General features: G+C 39.2%; 1 protein-coding gene across 3 annotated transcripts in view; it reads right to left on the reverse strand.

The window, feature by feature from the left end:
* Positions 1 to 16,949, reverse strand: part of Spata5 (spermatogenesis associated 5) — a 163,457-nt gene extending 146,508 nt beyond the window's left edge. Inside the window, exons 1-7 of one of the 3 annotated variants that reach the window (XM_051185784.1) lie at positions 16,630 to 16,948; positions 12,675 to 12,796; positions 11,040 to 11,197; positions 6,469 to 6,527; positions 4,355 to 4,999; positions 3,334 to 3,463; positions 2,899 to 2,955 (exon numbers count right to left, since the gene is read on the reverse strand). In XM_051185784.1, coding sequence (XP_051041741.1) covers positions 2,899 to 2,955; positions 3,334 to 3,463; positions 4,355 to 4,999; positions 6,469 to 6,527; positions 11,040 to 11,197; positions 12,675 to 12,796; positions 16,630 to 16,789 — 1,331 coding nt within the window. In that variant the 5' untranslated portion in view covers positions 16,790 to 16,948. Of the gene's footprint in view, positions 1 to 2,898; positions 2,956 to 3,333; positions 3,464 to 4,354; positions 5,000 to 6,468; positions 6,528 to 11,039; positions 11,198 to 12,674; positions 12,800 to 16,629 lie in introns of all 3 variants that reach the window. The other 2 variants (XM_051185783.1, XM_051185785.1) reach the window with 2 other exon arrangements.
* Positions 16,950 to 17,320: the final 371 nt, after the last annotated feature.

Consider the following 17,320-nt stretch of genomic DNA (forward strand, 5'->3'; position numbering starts at 1 on the left):
ACATTTTGATTTTACTTACCAATATTAAAAACAAAATCACTAAAAGGCGAAGTCAAAAAAAAAAAAAAAATCCTAGAGTAATTCTAGTGTAAAATTATCAACCTCACATTCTAGCTTATCTGCCTTCATAAAAGGCCTCTGTGTGACTTGGGGAAGGTTAAGAGTCAACAAGAGAAAAAAAACAAACTATTCCAAAGAAAAAAGGTCCCAAAGATTCACAGAAGTAGTGGCAAGATACTTCAAAAGCATAGATAAAACAACAGGAGGTACACAGCTCCAAGCACCACAGTCCCCCAGCCAAGGAAAGAAAAACAGACCGCTTGCCAGCCTGGCTCACAAAGATAGACTGGTGAAGACACAAGTTTAACAGTCCTACACTCACAAAAAGGCCAGAGCTCTCACTAACCTCAAAGTGGTTAGCAGTAAGATAGCATTTCTTCCAGCAGATGGGTCAGCAAGGAGAAATTCCATCTTATTAAGGCCAAAGGCTGGGTAAAATCTTGATAGAAAACCTATTATTTGAAACTGACATAAAGCGAGACAAAGCCCTAAGAGGCCAAATACTGACTAGTTGAAGAAGACCTGTTCTGGCAATGGAGTACATAGAGAAAGACAAGTTTGCCCTTAAGGCCAAGAGTAGAAGTTTAAAACTTAGTAACTCAGGCATGTGATACCATAGCCCTGAGCCTAAGCAAACCAACTTACAGCACATAATAAGCCTAGATAGCCCTTGGCCAGCACAATACAAAACATGGGAAAACTGAAAGCACTTCCTCCAAAATCAGAAACAGCACAAATGTATTTACCCTCACCACTCCTTTTCAATATAGTACTCGGTCATAGGCATAGCAGTAAGGTAAGAAAAAAAAAAAAAAAAAAAAAGGAGAAGCTGGGACTGTAAGTCAATGGTAGTCTGTCTGCATCCATGAAGCCCAGGATCAACCCTCAGTATTCTCAAAAGGGAAAAAGAGGTGCAAACAGAAGAGAAAAAGTTGCAAGACTCCCAACTCCCAAATGACATGATCCTGTATGTAAAAACCCAGAAACTACAGCAGGAAACTTAGACCTGGTGAACAGCTTCAACAAAGTAACAATACAAAATTAACATGAAAATTAGTACCCTTTCTATATAAAGATAACAAACTTTCCCAGAAAGAATCAGGACAAATAATCCCACTCACTGTGACTTAAGCAAAGGAAAACAACATAGGCACCAATCTAACCAAGCAAGAGATAAGATTCTACATGAAAACTTCAAGACACTGAAAGATAAAGGCAAGAAAAATGAAAAACCTCCCATGCTATGGATTAACAGTTTATACTATTAAAATTATTATAAAAGTAACTAAAAGCAACCTATAGATTTACTATACTCCCTATCAAATTCTAGTGACAATTTTTCATAGAACTAAAAAAAACTATGCCAGAATTCATACAGAAGACTCCATAAAAACTAGCTTTAACAGCCTTACAGACTACAGACAGGATTTCTGCATCTTCTTAGAATCCCCCATTATAGCGCCCCTTACCAGCAGGAAGTAGCTTGGAAAGAACGACGCCCAAATTACCAAATATTGTCTATAAATGTTTGTTTTCATTTAAATGGACTTGGTTATATAAAATTTAAAAAAAAAAAAAAAAAAAAACTAGCTTTAAATATCAACTTACCACAACCTAGAATCATCCTAGAATTTTAACAAGTAACTATCTACATTGAGTTAGTTGGTCCATAGGCATGTCTCTGAGGGACTCTGTCTTAAGTAAATTGATAAGGAAGACACCATTCCCTACATGTTCTGAACTATTAAGAGTGGAAAACTCAAGCTGAGCATAAGCAATCAAACGTGTATGCACTCGAAATTTCTCTCTGCTCTGGACCATGGATATGACATGATCAGCTGTGTCGAGTTGCTATTGCCTTAACTTTCCCACAGTATGGACTACAACCTAGAATTGTGAGCTGAGTAAACAAAACAAAATCTTGCCCTACTTAGTCGCTTTCTATCAGAATATTTTATCACATTAACAGAAATAAATGAGGAAAGACCCTCTGGGACAATATTACATCCAAAGCCACAGTAAGCAGAAAGAGGAATGCTAAGACTACCAGTTCCTGATCTCAAACTACTACAGGACCACAGTGAGAAAAACAACACAGAGGGTTAAGAGATGGCTCAGCAATTCAAAGCACTTGTTAACTCTTGCAGTTGAACAGGGTTTGATTCTGGTACCCACATCTGTAATTCTAGTTCCAGAGGATCAGACACTCTCTTCTGGCCTGTGGTGCACACATATATGGAGGCAAAATGTACACCCACATAAAAATAAATCTCAAAAAGCAAAACAACAAAAAAAATCAGCATAGTACCAACATAAAAACAGACACACAGACTAATGGAATAAAGGACATAGCAATAGCAACCTAATTTTTAACGAAGGCGTCTAAAACAGTCACTGGGGAAAAAAATCCTCTTCAGCAAATGATGCTGAAGAAAGTAAATATCCACATGTAGAACGAAGATATTTCTCACACTAAACCAAAACTTATAAGGTTTCTAAAACTATTATTAGACCTGAAGCCTGAAACTGCTAGAGGAAATCTTGGGCAAACACTTTTCAAATTCATTACAGACAAAGCCTTTCTGAAAAGACTCCAATAGTATAGAAAATGATCCCCAAAACTGACAAATGCACCCAGCCTAAGTTTCCTACTAATGTCTTAATTCTTCTACTTTATATAGTAACTTCCTTATAAACTTCCACAGATTAAATAACATTTCCTTAAATCTCCAATCAATCTCTTTGTGTTACTCCTTAGCTTTGCATACAGCACCACTATTTTTTTCACTTAAATAGAGCCTCAATTATTAATTCCAAATCATCAAATATTAACAATACCGTAGAGTGGCTTCAGCAAATATCTGGCGTAACCTTGCTTCAGTCTCACCATAGAATCTGTAATGAGTAAAAAACATGTACTGTTTTACACTTCTTACTGTTTATAAAACCTTTTCTATAAAGGCTGGTCTGAATTTTCAAGTGCTTCTAAAGTACTTAAAATTACTTTCAGAACTTATTTTCAAATTTGTACATATTATAAGCAAATTTAGAAGGACATGTATAATCTCAGCATTTGGGGGTGAAGGCAAAAAGACTGGAAGTAAAGATCAGACTAGGCTACATAGGTAAGAAAGACCATGCCTCAGACAAAAAGGGCAAATTTAAAATACTCCAAAATAGTTTAAGGCACAATGTAACACAACCATTTAAGAAGACACACCTGAGATTTGTAAACTTAGTAATGAGTATTTACTTATTAAGTCAGATACCTACTTGCTTATAATTTCAGGACCATTAATTACAGAAACATAAGCTCCAACTTCATTAGCAACAGCCCTAGCAATCATTGTCTTTCCAGTGCCTGGAGGACCATAGAGTAACAACCCTCTAGGTGCTGGAATTCCTACAAGGAAAAAAGCAAACAAAAAAACCAGTGCAGTCAGTATGATTATTAACTTTTTTGTTAATCTGGCATACAACTTCCAAGGTAAGATAGAAATGGAAACTTACCTTGTACAACAAAGTGAGAATTCTACCTTTCCCCTACTTCCCAGAAAGATGTATTATCTACCCCAAATCCTGAGCCCAGCAATGACTTTAGAGATCACAAACCAAAGGACGCGTGCGTGCGTGCGTGTGCGTGTGTGTATGTATGTATGTATTTTTTTGGTGTTTTTGTCCATGTGTTTTTTAAAAAAGAGCCTGTCTTGTGCCATCGAGGTAGCAGTTCAACAATCAGAACATAACGTAATTTTCTTCCAATTTATACTATTACTATTTTGTATTACATACAAAAATTACTAACAAATACAAATCCATGAGTTCCTTCTACATAAAGATTCATGAGAAAAGGGAAAAGGGTGGCTAATACATAAGAAATAGGAGCAAAGGATTTGGACAGCAACCGTGTAGGAGTTTCCTAGGAATCAAGTTACTTCCTTAACCACTCGCTTCAACACAACTACATTTCCTAACAAGTTTTAACTAAACTTTGGTTTATTTCTTTAGACATTACAGCTTATCTAGCATAACGAGAGACTTTCTGAAGATGCAGTCTACCAACAGGGGATAATTAATATGCTATCATAAGAGACACATCTGCCACTCAGATAAATCACAACTTAAAAGACCAAACGTTGAGAAGAGCCACTTAATATCACCTCCCAAAGCCAACTCTAACTCACAATATAGAAAATAAGATCAGGAGGGAGAGGGATTATATTAGAGAGTGTAACTAACAAATTGCTTTTAGGTTTGACTGTAACATGAATATAATCAAATAAAGATAACATACCGTAACTCTTGAAAAGTTCAGGCTGCTTGAGAGGCAATTCAATGATTTCTCTTATTGCTTTCAGTTGACTGTTTAAGCCTCCAATCATGTCATAAGTTACTTTGAATTGGCTGTCTTGTTCTTTTGAGTTTGTACAAATTTTTTTAAGATTGATTCTTGTTGTTGAAGAAATAAAATAAAAGGTATCAGTATTGCTCTTTGCCCCTACAGTAGTAGATTTCAGTAATTTCTCTTCACTGATAGGCCGTGTATTTCCTTCTCTGGATGAATCAAAACTACACTTAAGACCTGTGACTTGCTCTAGTCCAAGTCCACTGCCATCCCTGGGACTCTGTGTAACATCCAATGAAACTTCGCCAGCTTTATTCATAATTTTGTCTTTAACAGATTTACAGGGAGTACTCTGTGATGCTGGGCTCTGAGGCTCTTTCAGATCTAACTGGCTTAGCTGGAAGGATATATCCACGTCACTGCTTTCCATGCTAGAATGTTCGGAAGCCATTCCCTGGCTATCAGTACTAGAGGCACTTTGAGGCTTTCCCAATGTTGTACCATCTGTCCCTTTTACTTGCAACACTTGTAACTTGCAAAGTCGTCCATAGAATGTGCAATATAGGAAGTTGCCTGGTAAAACAATCTTGCCATCTAAAAACAATTGATTAAATAACATTAGCATAATTTCCCAATTAACAGCAATTTATTCACTATTAATAAAACCAGAACACTAATAAAGTAATAAAAAATAGAGGTGACACAGTTATCAGTAGTATATAAAAAAGCTCATTCTTTCAAATCCTGTATGTCAGTAAATCTAAAATTCTACAAACAATAGCAACAAAAATCCATTTTTATCAACTAAACTTAACTGGCACACTCAAACCAACACTTCAATGTTCCTCATTGGAAAATGTGCAAGCACAAAGGTTAAAAAGTCTCAGTTGAGTCACTCATACATATATGTACATACATATATGCAGACATTCACACACATACAATCAAAATAAATAAGTTAATTTTTTTTTAAAAAAAGTCCCAGTTGATCTCAGGTTGTGGCAATGGCTCAGGTAGAAAAGGACTTGCTGAACACAAGGGCCTGAGCACAAATCAGCACCCTTATGAAAACCCAGGTACACTGATGCACCCCTGTAATCTCAACCTTGGGGAAGCAGACAAGAGGATGCCTTCAGCTTGCTGATCATCTAGTCTAGTTAAACCCATAAACTTCCGGTTCCATCAAAGATTCATTCTAAACAAATAAAGAAGGTGGAGAATGAAGCTCCCAATGTCAACATCTAGCTTCCATGTACGCTCAAACACAAGAGTATGCACTCATGTATGAAGAGGAGGAAGTCCTGAGTGAAGTATCCAGTCAATGTGTATTGTAGCCATGTACACAGCTATGAGAAGGACTCCATTGCTTCAAAGCCATTTACCATATGGACCAGGCTCAAATGAAGGAGAGCAAAGCTTTCCTAGGGGATCTAGCACCTAGGGGGTGCTAGTATGTACAAAACCTAGCAATTGCAGTTTCCTCTTCCTCCCAGGCATTTACAGCCTGAAAGACTGTCTATCTGCAGATAATTCCTCCTGAGATTAGCTAACTCCTCCTTCTTTGTTGTACCTAATAAAATGCTGAGGTTCCTGGTTGATGGCAGTAACCCCATTTGACCCCAGCTTTTCTGTTCATCTCTGTGTTTGCCTTTTCTTCATTTCTTCACCCCTAGTTAGGGTATCAGGACCCAAATCACTGGGACACAATACATGCACATCCACAAATGTGTGTGTGGAGGGGCTATCATGGATGTGCAACTGCATGCACACACATACACATACATACACATACATACACACACACACACACACACAGAGAGAGAGAGAGAGAGAAAAACAGAGAGAGAGAGAGAGAGCTTTACTTCTACCACCAGGTTTATCTTCAAATAAATGGGTATTTGAAGAATGAGAATATTCCAACCTGGAGAGATTGAAGGCTAGGCTCCCAAACAAAAATATAAGAGAATATTCACTTAGCTATTTTTAAAAAAAGTCTACAAGCATGGTTTGCTGCTCTTTTGCTGCTTAAAAATGACAAACACCATTTAAAATACCATTCTTACCTAGTTTTCTCAGAATACAACCAGTCAGTTCTTCTTCATTAATTTCCTTATCTTTGTCACTATGGAGAGGAAAAAAAAAACAAACAGAAATCAGCAGTAAGTATACTAAAAACTAAACCATGAAAAAACTGCCATGCATAGTTATTACAGATACTGTAGGACAGGTATGGTACAGTACAAACTCTAGCTCTGTGGCCAGATGGAGGGAGTTTGAACCGACTCCACAAAGAGACAGTCTTAGGCAAATTTCTTAAAATTTTTGGTACTCCTGTTCTCTGATGCAGCCTAAACATAATCATAGCAGAACTAGTGTCTTCAAGTATTCAAGATCACAGTCTAGGTATGAGATGAATAACTGTACAAATTCCTCACCAAGAATAACAGTTCTGTTTTCTCTATCAGTGTGAAGGCAATCTCAAGAGAACATAACTATCACAAACAATCAACTACACACTTAATTTAACTTAAATTGAATTCTATTTGTAAAACACCAAATCAACATATTATTTTTAAGGTTTGTTTTGTGGTGTGTGTGTGTGTGTGTGTGTGTGTGTGTGTGTTTTACCTGAATGTATACAGACACACAACCTAAGTGTCTGATGCCCATGGAGGACAGAAGGCACTGAACATCCTAAAAGTGGAAAAACAGCTGACAGGTGACTGTGAGCCACTATGTGGGTGCTGAGAACAGAACCTGAGTCATCTTACAAGAGAGCAAATACTATTAACCCCTGAGCAGTCCCTACGGCCCTTACTTATTACTTTATTAGCTGAGTAAGAGACGGCTACAAATTTGTAGAACAGGTATAGACAAAATCATGTCCAATAGAAAGAGCTCCAATATCACTAATAAAATTCTCCAGCTACCCTGATTTAAATGACTGATTTTCCTAAGCAGAAATTAACTTCCTTGTTTACATTCTGTTGCCCTACTTAAAATATTACTTTTTAAAAGAAATTAAAATTTAAAAACCAAGATTTCACTTAAATCCATTTTTTTATAATCATTTAACACTGTTCAGGCTCAATAAGGTGAGACTAGTTCATAGATAGTGACTAATGCTAATTCTAGGCAACAATGGCTACTACTTTCTGTATCACTGTTTTTTGTTGTTGCTGTTTTTGGTTTTTTGTTTTGTTTTGTTTTTTTCCAGATAGGGTTTCTCTGTGGCCTTGAAGCCTGTTCTGGAACTCGCTCTGTAGAGCAGGCTGGCCTCAAACTCACAGAGATCTACCTATTTGCCTCTGCCTCCTGAGTACTGGGATTAAAGGCATGCATCACCACTGCCCTATGTGACTGAACACATTCTGATGATAACCTGCTTTAAACAGCAATGGTGCTACCAAGTACTTCATGAAAAGCACAACATCCCCAGACTGAGACCATTTCATTTGCTACAAAGGGGTAAACAAACCAGTCACACACTTATGAGCCTAGCAATTGAGAGTAAGACAAGAGGATTGTAAGATGGAGGCCAGACTGGGCTACCTCCTAGTAAGATTCTAAATTGGGAGGGGGCTGTGCACACATGGGAATAGATACTTTGAAAGGTATGAAAGGAAAAAAAAAAAAAAATCAAAAAGATAAAATGCACAATCATTCATAAGCAGCTGTGGGACCGGGTGAAACACACATGTGTACATGTGATGTGGTCTTAGCTACCTTTCCACTGTGGTGATAAAGCACCATGACCCAGGCAACTTATAAACAAAAGTATTTAATTTGGGGGTTCCAGAGGGTTAGAGCCCATGACCTTCATGATGGGCAGCATGGCAGCAGGCATGGCAGCCATGTGCTGAGAACTCACAACTAACTGATCCATAAGCACAAGGCAGAGAGAGAGCTAGCTAGGAATGGTGTGGCTCTTGAAACCTCAAAGTCCACCCCCATAACACATTTCCTCCAACAAGGCTAAACACCTAATCCTTCCTGTAAACAGTTTCACCCACAGGGGACCAAGCATTCAATATATGAGACTATGAGGGACATTCTCACTCAAACCAGCACACATGTGTAAGCATCTAATGTGTAAAACCGATTCTCAACATTATATTCTTTGCTTTTGCTCTGTTTTTCAAGGTTCACTAAATGGTTACTGTTTGTTCTGAAAACAATTTGCTGTTTTCAAAGGGGGCAGAAGGATGATGCCAAACCCAAGCTTGGAATATACAAAAAAAAAAAATTTTAAACTCAAGATAACAACTAGAAACATTTTTTTTGTATTTTTACACATACATTCCCTAAATTATCACTAAGCTGGTATTAAATTATCAAAAGATACTTTTATTAAAGCAAAATTGGGTCAGACTTTCATCAGCAATGAATCTAACTCAAAATTCTATTGGAGGATAGGTGAGACACTATTCTCACCCTTCAATAGAAGCTACTTAAAACTCTTGGTAGTAACACGTTTTTGTTTTTAACTAGGCTGAATATGAGTTAAACATGCAATCAAGTCCCTTGCTTAAACTATCATAATTAAAAATTTATTCTTGAGCTGCCTGCTGTGGAACATACCTGAAATACTCAAAAGAGGCAGGAGCCTGAGCTACAGTAAAACTGCCTCAAAACACAGATAAATATAAACATCTGGAGATGGCTCGGTGGTAAAGAGGACTTGCTACTCTTCTAGAGGACCTGAGTTCAGTTCCCAGTACTCACATGGCAGCTCACAACCGCCTGTAATTCTAGTTCCAAGGAATCCTATTCTTTCTTCTGGCCTGAGCAGGCACCAGGCACAGACACACATATAGTACATACACACACACACAAATTCTCAGACACATTAAAAATAAAGTTAAAAAATTTCTATTTGTAGCTGATTAACAAGGACACCCAACAAGCCAAGACGGCAGCATGTTCAGCCATAAAATGGGGTACATACACACATCCTCTCTTCTCAAAACTCAGAGATCACTGGAGGAGAGGGGGCAGCAAGAATGTAAGAGTAGAGACAGTGGACACAAGGAAGCCGGGTCTTCTGCACACAGCCAGGGAGTCACACAAATGAATTACCTGCTATTGTGACAGCATGCACAAGACCTGTACAAGAATAAGCCATTCCAAATCTCAGCAGGGAGAAGGAAGCTGGGCACAAAACTCCACCCTAAACGTGAAGATATCGGGAGAACAGCTGCTAGCGGCTAGGAGAGGAAAAGTCACTTTTATCTAAGACTGTATACCCTGGTTAGTCAATCTTGCTCTAGGAAAAAGCTACATGGACATGTGGGCAGCACAAATTAATCTTGATAGGTCTTCAAAAAGAGCATAAAGTTAGGTGGATAGAGAATGAGGGTTAGGTCTGAGAAGAGTTGGTGGAAGGAAGGAGAATATGGCTGAGACATATCATATTCAATTCTCAAAAGAATTAACAACAACAAAAGAAAATCTTTAAAAGTTATCAAACTGCTAAGATAGTTTAGAAAACTGCTGATACCAAAAATGAAAAATGATCTGTACTAGTTTTTCTAATGGAAAATACTACTCTTTCTTGACTTATGTGAAATATGAATATTGAGTTTAAAGACATTCAGGTTATTTTTCTCTGTCAACCACTGATTCTTATTTCAACATTTTATTAAGTCTTTAATATCAGACTGTGATTCAATGTAGAACTAGTTCTTTATCTTGCTGAAATATTTCTGGGGGTTATTTCTCATTAAGAAATTAATTTTCATATATTCTTAATTAAAAAGTAGTTGATATGTTCATATTAGCAAAATATTCTTCAGTAGCAAAGAGAAAAAAATTATTTCCCAACTATTTACAATAAGCTGTAAGAATCCTGATTTAACTGCAAGTTAAGACAAAATACACTGCTAAGTATTTATCCCTTCACTTAAAATGTCAGGGTTACTTAACTACATGGTAACAGTCTCTTATACATAAATTACATTCACCCATTTAGCTTATGCTATCATCATCAGTGTATCAATCACTACTCAGTTAATGTATGTGGCTATCGTGGCTAGAAATAGGAGTACCAGTATACAAAAAGCCCTGGTTTATATCCCAAACACAAAGGAAATATTTTCCAGTGGTAGATGAATCATAAATTCAAGGCCAGCCTGGACTACACAGTAAGATGTTATCTCAGACAGACAAACACCTATAAGTATAACAGATACACTGAATTTTAAAGATTTGATGGGAGGGGAAACCGGGGGGGGGGGGTAATACCTTACTAGTAACTTTTTATATATAATTATATATTAAAATAACATTTTGTATAAGAATCCATTTCTTCATCTATTTAGAAAACCCAAATTGAGTATGTTTATACCTCTCTTTTTATTTTACAAGATCTATTTATTTTATTTCATGTTTTGCTACCATGTATGTCTGTGTACCTCATTTGTGCCTAGTGTTCGGCAAGGTCAAAAGAGGGCTTTGGATTCAATGGAACTAGAGAAATGGATGGTTGTAATGCATCCTGTGGGTGCTGGGAACCAAAGCTGGGTCTCTGCAACAACATGGGACTCTTGACCACTGAGCCATCTCTCCATCCCAAATCACTACAATTTCTTTGGGCAGCTTTGAGGTAGACAGTCACCAAAGAAAAGAGCCAAACCTCAGTGCCAAGTCCATTTCCTGAGCCTGAAGCACAGCTCCCAAAAGAGGCTGGACCTGGATAGTCTCACCAGTTCTTACACCCACATTCTTCTGTGCCATTTCACTCAAGCCAACCTTGCCTCCAGGAAATCCTGCAACTGGCCAGGCTGTATAAACCTACTCAGAGAAAGAAAACAACAGTATCAGAAAATCAGTACATATAATACCATCAATTTATAAGGAAGATAACGTTAAGCGTATCTAATACACAAAACACAATCAAATACACAAAACACAATCATTATTCCCAAATGATATGACACAACCTGTAGTAGGATAAATTACAGTTCAAAAATATAAAATTAAATCCTATGTAAGTTCACAAATTACTTTTAATGAATATTGTATCTTCTGTGAAGATCAGAAGGATCACAATGAGAAAATGGAAAGCAGATTTCACAAAAAAGACAAAAGTCATAGATGGCAAGAAGTAAAAGAGAACAATATTAAAAGCAAGATGAATGTAGCCTTCTACTTCCTATCCATGATACACTGCAAAATAGTGTAAGTCTCTAATACCTGGGTCTAAGAGCTGGAGCGATGGCTCGGTTTGTAAAGTGCTGGCTACACAAGCATAAGGACCTGGTTCAACCACCAAAACTCAGGTATGGTGGCTCACACTTGTAATCTCAGTACTGAGAGTCAGAGATAGCTGGGTCTCTGAAACACACAAGCCAAACAGCATAGACTTATCTATGCATTCCAGGCCAAATGACAGACCCTGTCTCAAAATGGTGGGGGGAACCTAAAAAACATCTGAGGTATCTACATTCATATGAACACATGTACATACATACCTATAAAAGAACACACAAAAATCTTCCATGAACAAAAGGTGGGGGGGGGGAGTACGCTATGGCAGAGGCTAGAATTGGCAACAGGGAGACAGACAAGCAAGCAAGCTTCTAAATAAAAGTCTGGTAAAAGCTCTGGTCTTGGATAGCCAAACCCAGGGAGAACAAGTAAGCATTTGTATGGAGGGCAGATGCTCTTCTTACCTCAAGGCTACACTTCTGCACAGAAACGTATTTAACAACTAAAAGAAACAAAGCTTAAAGGGACATGTGCCACTACCTCCCTGTTTAAAAAAAAAAAAAGAACAAAAAAGGAATGATCCTTTGTCTATGGTATCTAAATGACTACCATGTACACGACAGTCTTACTAGTTTCCTAAAGATTTATTACTTTAATTATGTATATGTGCACATGTGCTGGTGTCTACAGAAGCCAGAGGCATCGGGTTCCCCTGCAGCTGAAGCTATATGAAATTGTTAACTGCCCAATGTGAGAGCTAGGAACCAACTCAGACTTTTTTGGAAGAACAGTACACATTCTCAACCGCTGAGCCATCTCTCTAGCACCCATATGACTATCTTTAAAAGTACATTTTTTTTGAGTCAGCAAGATGGTTCAACAGGTAAAGACACTTGCTATTGCTAGCAAGCCTAACAACCTGAGTATGACTCCTGAAACAGACATCTTGGAAGGTAAGAACCAACTCCCAAGGCACATACACAATTAAAAACTTTTGTTTACTGACTCCTGCTTGTATCACAATTTCCAATGCTTCCAGTAAAAGGATAAGGAATTGTACCTCCTGCTTTCCATCCAAACTGGTAAGGAGCACTGGTCGACCTATACATATGTTGGCAGACTTCATTGTATTAAGTCCAAGATGAACAAGGGAATTCTGGAATGTCTTAGGAACTTTGCCATCTACTATAAAAGAAGAGAGAATTTATTTTATATCATTTTATAACTAAAATTAAGGCATTTTTACATAAATGAAAATTCTACATAAAACCAATGAATTTATCATATCCTGAAGAAATCCTCTTTTTTAAAGTAACGTAAAGTCAAACATTTTTGAATGTTTACTAGCAATGTGTGAGTATAATCTGTAAAACCTACAAAGTTTAAAGTAAAGAAATCTCTTGGTTCATTAAGAACATACTGAGGCTGAGGTATATTAGGTCAGAGTAGAGTACTTCCCTAGCATGGCCAAGGCCTTGAGTTCTGTCCTAAGCACTGTGCACTGTGGAAGACAGCACCAACTACAAAAACTAACTATACTTCCAGCAGTCTCTGCAGAAAGACAGTCAGCTGCTAGGTTTCAAAGGCTACCATTAGAACATTTATCTGGCTCTGGACGCTTGTTTCCGCTTATGAACCACACCATCCAGGATTTTAAAACCTTCCCTAAAAAACTCCACCCCTCCCAGTTAATGGAGATCATGTACAAATTTTCATCCAAGTTCTTGTTTCTAATATACTATTCTACAGTGCTCTGCTTATAACAGCCAAATTGACTCAAGCAGTCTACAGAACTCTACCAGTCCTCACTCTTCCTAGACTTTACATTTAGAGTGTGCATGCATGTACATGGGGGGAAGAGGCCAATTTCAGGGGTCCTTTATACCATGCAGATTCCAAGGATCAAACGTGAACTCACAGCAACAGGCGCTTAGAGCAGCTAGTCACATGACAGTCACAATCAAAAGGAAGCAATGAATGCACACAAGAACTTACTGTTCTCTGCTATGACTGTGGATATAAAGTGGATATTTCGCTCAAGGTCCTGCCATTTGTAACTTCCTGTGAAAAACTACAATCTGAAATTGTGAGCCATAAAAAATAAAATAAAAAATCCATTCTCCCTTAAGCTGCCTTTTCAGGGTATTTTATCATAGCAACAGGAAGGAAACAAAGGCAGCCCCCCCCCCCCAATGAATCACAGGTATGCATCCCCACATCATAATCCTGTGTTATGTGCCTTACTCAATCAGAAGGAAGCCTGATACCTTTTGGCTACTCTGGGCCAGTGAGCTCTTAGGGTACACCTGTCTTTAGCTACCAATTATCATGTTATAAGACACCCAGCCATACATGGGTGCTGAGGATTCAAACCCACAGAACCATCTTCCCCACCTCCACGCCAAGCTTTTTACATAGGTGCTTGATAACTGAATTCTGGTCTTTATGTCTGTGCCACAAGATCTTCACCCACTGAGTCATTTCACCTCCCATAAGGCCAATTTCTAACAACCATCCACCCTTGCTCCATTGCCTCATTGAGTTTATAACCTAGTAGGATGAGTTATCAACCAGTACGGGATAACTGCTTCGTAACAAACTAAGACAACATAACAACAAAATGACTGAGATTCCTAGCAAAGTCTCTTCCATGAGATCTGACATAATTTGGAAGAACTAGAGAATGCTATTCAAAAGAAAGTACTGTTAAAATTCTGGTGTGTAGGAAGAGGAAGAAATAACTCAATATGAAGAGATAGTATTTTTCTTAACAGAAAAAGCATGCAGAGACGCTGTGGACAGAGAGGCATATGATGCATCCTTTAGAGACTAAAAGACTGATGAGAGACAAGAGAGTTGATTAAGGAAAGCAAAAACACGAGGGGCAGTGTATTGTACCAAGATAACAGTCTTAATTAACCCTGACAGCAATGAAGTCCACAGTGACAAATCGTAGTATCTCTGTCCATTTTAAAAGGTTACTCTGACTATAAAGTAGAAAAAAAAGAGCAAGAGAATAAAATTGCACGCAGGGAAATCAAATAATGGCTATTGTAGGAGTTCAGATGAAGGATGATAGTGTCTGAATTTGAAACAGAAACAGCAGGAATGCAATAAAGGACTCAGTGGTGAAAGATATGAGAATGAGCTGTGTTATGTCTAACCCCTAGATTTCTGATTTGTTTTCCAGACAGGGTTTCTCTGTGTAGCTCTAACTGTCCTGGAACTCACTCTGTAGACCAGGCTGGCCTCAAACTCGAGATCCGCCTACCAGTGCTGGGATTAGAAGCGTGTGCCACCACCAAGTGGTTTCTACATTTTTAAAGGACTAAAGGTTGTACTACTGGAAGAAGTAGACTTAAGAAGTTGGTTCTAAAGTGACTTTGAAAAATTAAAGGGACGAGGTAATGGACAATACTATTCAAGATATAGTCTAAAAACTAGTTGTTACAAGTTCATAAGGCTGTAAGTATTTAAAAATCACTTAGAAACTTTTACTGCAAGCAGATAAAAGTTTGTGTCTGTGAGCACAGTAAATTTCATTATTTTGCTTTTTATTTTTCTAACTGCGCTATTTACTGGCTCTGTAGACCAGGCTGGCCTCGAACTCATAGAGATGCACCTGCCTCTGACTCCTGAGTGCGGGGATTAAATGTATGCCCCAATCCTTAGAAACAGTACACTTTACAAAAACTAATCAAAATTGAAGATGATATAAATGAGAAACTTAGCTTTGGATATTCTTGCGATATATATTTAGAGAAAAAAAAGAAGATAATCAGACTAAGAATTAAGAAACTTCAATATTTCATAATCAGATGGAAGAAACATGCAAAGAAAATGATTGCCAATGCACATGGATAAAATTATGGAAGTCTAATGATAAATAAAGTAAATAGCAAGGTGCTTTGAGGAAGATGAACAATGCCAAAAGGTGCAGGCATCAAAAGACGAGTAATGAAAACCATCCACTGGTTTGCCAAAAGAGACAAGCTGTGACCATTACAAAGCAACTCCCAGTAAACGATGGTATGCAAGTCAAATAGGACCAGGATATGTGATTGACACATAGGCAGCGAACACTCCATTTAATGAGCAGGCAATATACAGGTGTAAAGAAGGTGTAGAACTTCAGCAGCGGCTTGAGATAGAAGATGAACATATGTAAATTAAAGGAGTAAGGATCTACTTGAAGAGAGTTGAGTCTGCAACAGAACAAGAACAAGCTGTATTCTGGTTTCTAAGTCAGAATAAAAAACACTGTGCTAACCCTCAAATTGTCTTTCAAGTCTTATTGTACATAAAAACCACGCCCCTAGTTAAATCTCCTCCAGTTTTTCTAAACAATTATGCATCAAGCATGCTAAAAGCCTTACCAAGTGAATGATTTAAGTCTGTTCATTCACCCAAGCCAACAAAACTGACCTAAGACAATGGCTCTGGAATCAAACGGATCTGAACTCAAACACGAAAGCCCGTTTACCTTTTCTACTCTGCAAAACGGACATCATTACGCACTCGCCTACCACCGCTTCTGCCAACACTAAATGAGCTAAGGATGTGACAAGGCTAACTTACTATTAACACTAGTGTGCAATTAACTAAACAGCAACTACTAAACATCAGAACCCGTGTGGTCGACGGAGAAACGCCGTCCTTCCTAAAGCCGCAACGCTGTCTGCTAGGCCGCACGGTTTCGCCATCAAAAATCGGTATTTTGGCTTTTTTTTAGCGTGAGCTATGCCTGCTGGCTAAGAAACACGTTTGCAGCGTCGGATAGGCAGTGAATCTGAGAGCGGCCGCGGCTCGGTTGGTAGTCTCGCTTGGCATGGGCAAGGCCGGGAACTCAATCTCAGCACTGACGGAGTAAGGAAAGGAAGACTACACAGTAAGGGAAAACTCGGGTCGGGCGCCGCCGAGGCGCCAGGGCCCGCGGGCCCCCGTGTCACGCCCACCTCCACACGCCGCACTCCCCTCGGGCGCCTCAGCCTCGCCGCTGCCCCCGCTTTCCTCACCTTTCTCAAGGAAGTTGGTCACCACCAGCATCCCCGGCGCCGCCACGTCCGGCCGGGCGAGAGGAGCCGGAGTCCCCGAGCGAGACGAAGCAGCGGACAGCGAGGGCGAGGTGCCCTCCGCGCCCTCCTTCTGCCGCTTTCTGTTCTTCTTGGAAGACATGACCGCAGGCTGTCTGAAAAGGAGCCGACCTAAAGCCGGCTCAACGTGCGCGGCTCGGGGAGAAAACTTCCAGGTCAGAGGTCAGCGGCTCGGCGCGCACGCCGTAATGCTCCACGTAGAGCGCAGAGCGCGAGTCTGAGGCGGTTGGCGGAGGTCTCTCCAGACGCTTTCGTGAAGATAGGCTTTGGCGTAGCAACCTCCGCTCACGCTATGGTTCCCTGAAAACTGAACTTCGGTTACTACACCGCTTTGCCTAGACTAGAAGCAAGTGCCGGTTGGCTTAAAAATAGCAAAAAAAACAAAACCCTGAAGTTTCTCATCTGTGTCCGGAGCCACCGAAGACACTCCGGGGTCAACTCTACTGAGAGCTCTGCCAAATGGGAAGCCCAGCTCAAACTTAGCGGGAGGTGACACTTTTCGAGAATTTACGGTCAGCTCTCCTCCCACCGAAGAGGGGCGGAGCGAGCGCCGGAAGACGCCGCGAGATTGTTTGCGGCGAGGCGGGGAGGGACGATCGCCGGAAGGAGAGAC

Source organism: Phodopus roborovskii, unplaced genomic scaffold, assembly GCF_943737965.1.
Source record: "Phodopus roborovskii unplaced genomic scaffold, PHOROB, whole genome shotgun sequence".
In the NCBI taxonomy this organism is placed as follows: domain Eukaryota; kingdom Metazoa; phylum Chordata; class Mammalia; order Rodentia; family Cricetidae; genus Phodopus; species Phodopus roborovskii.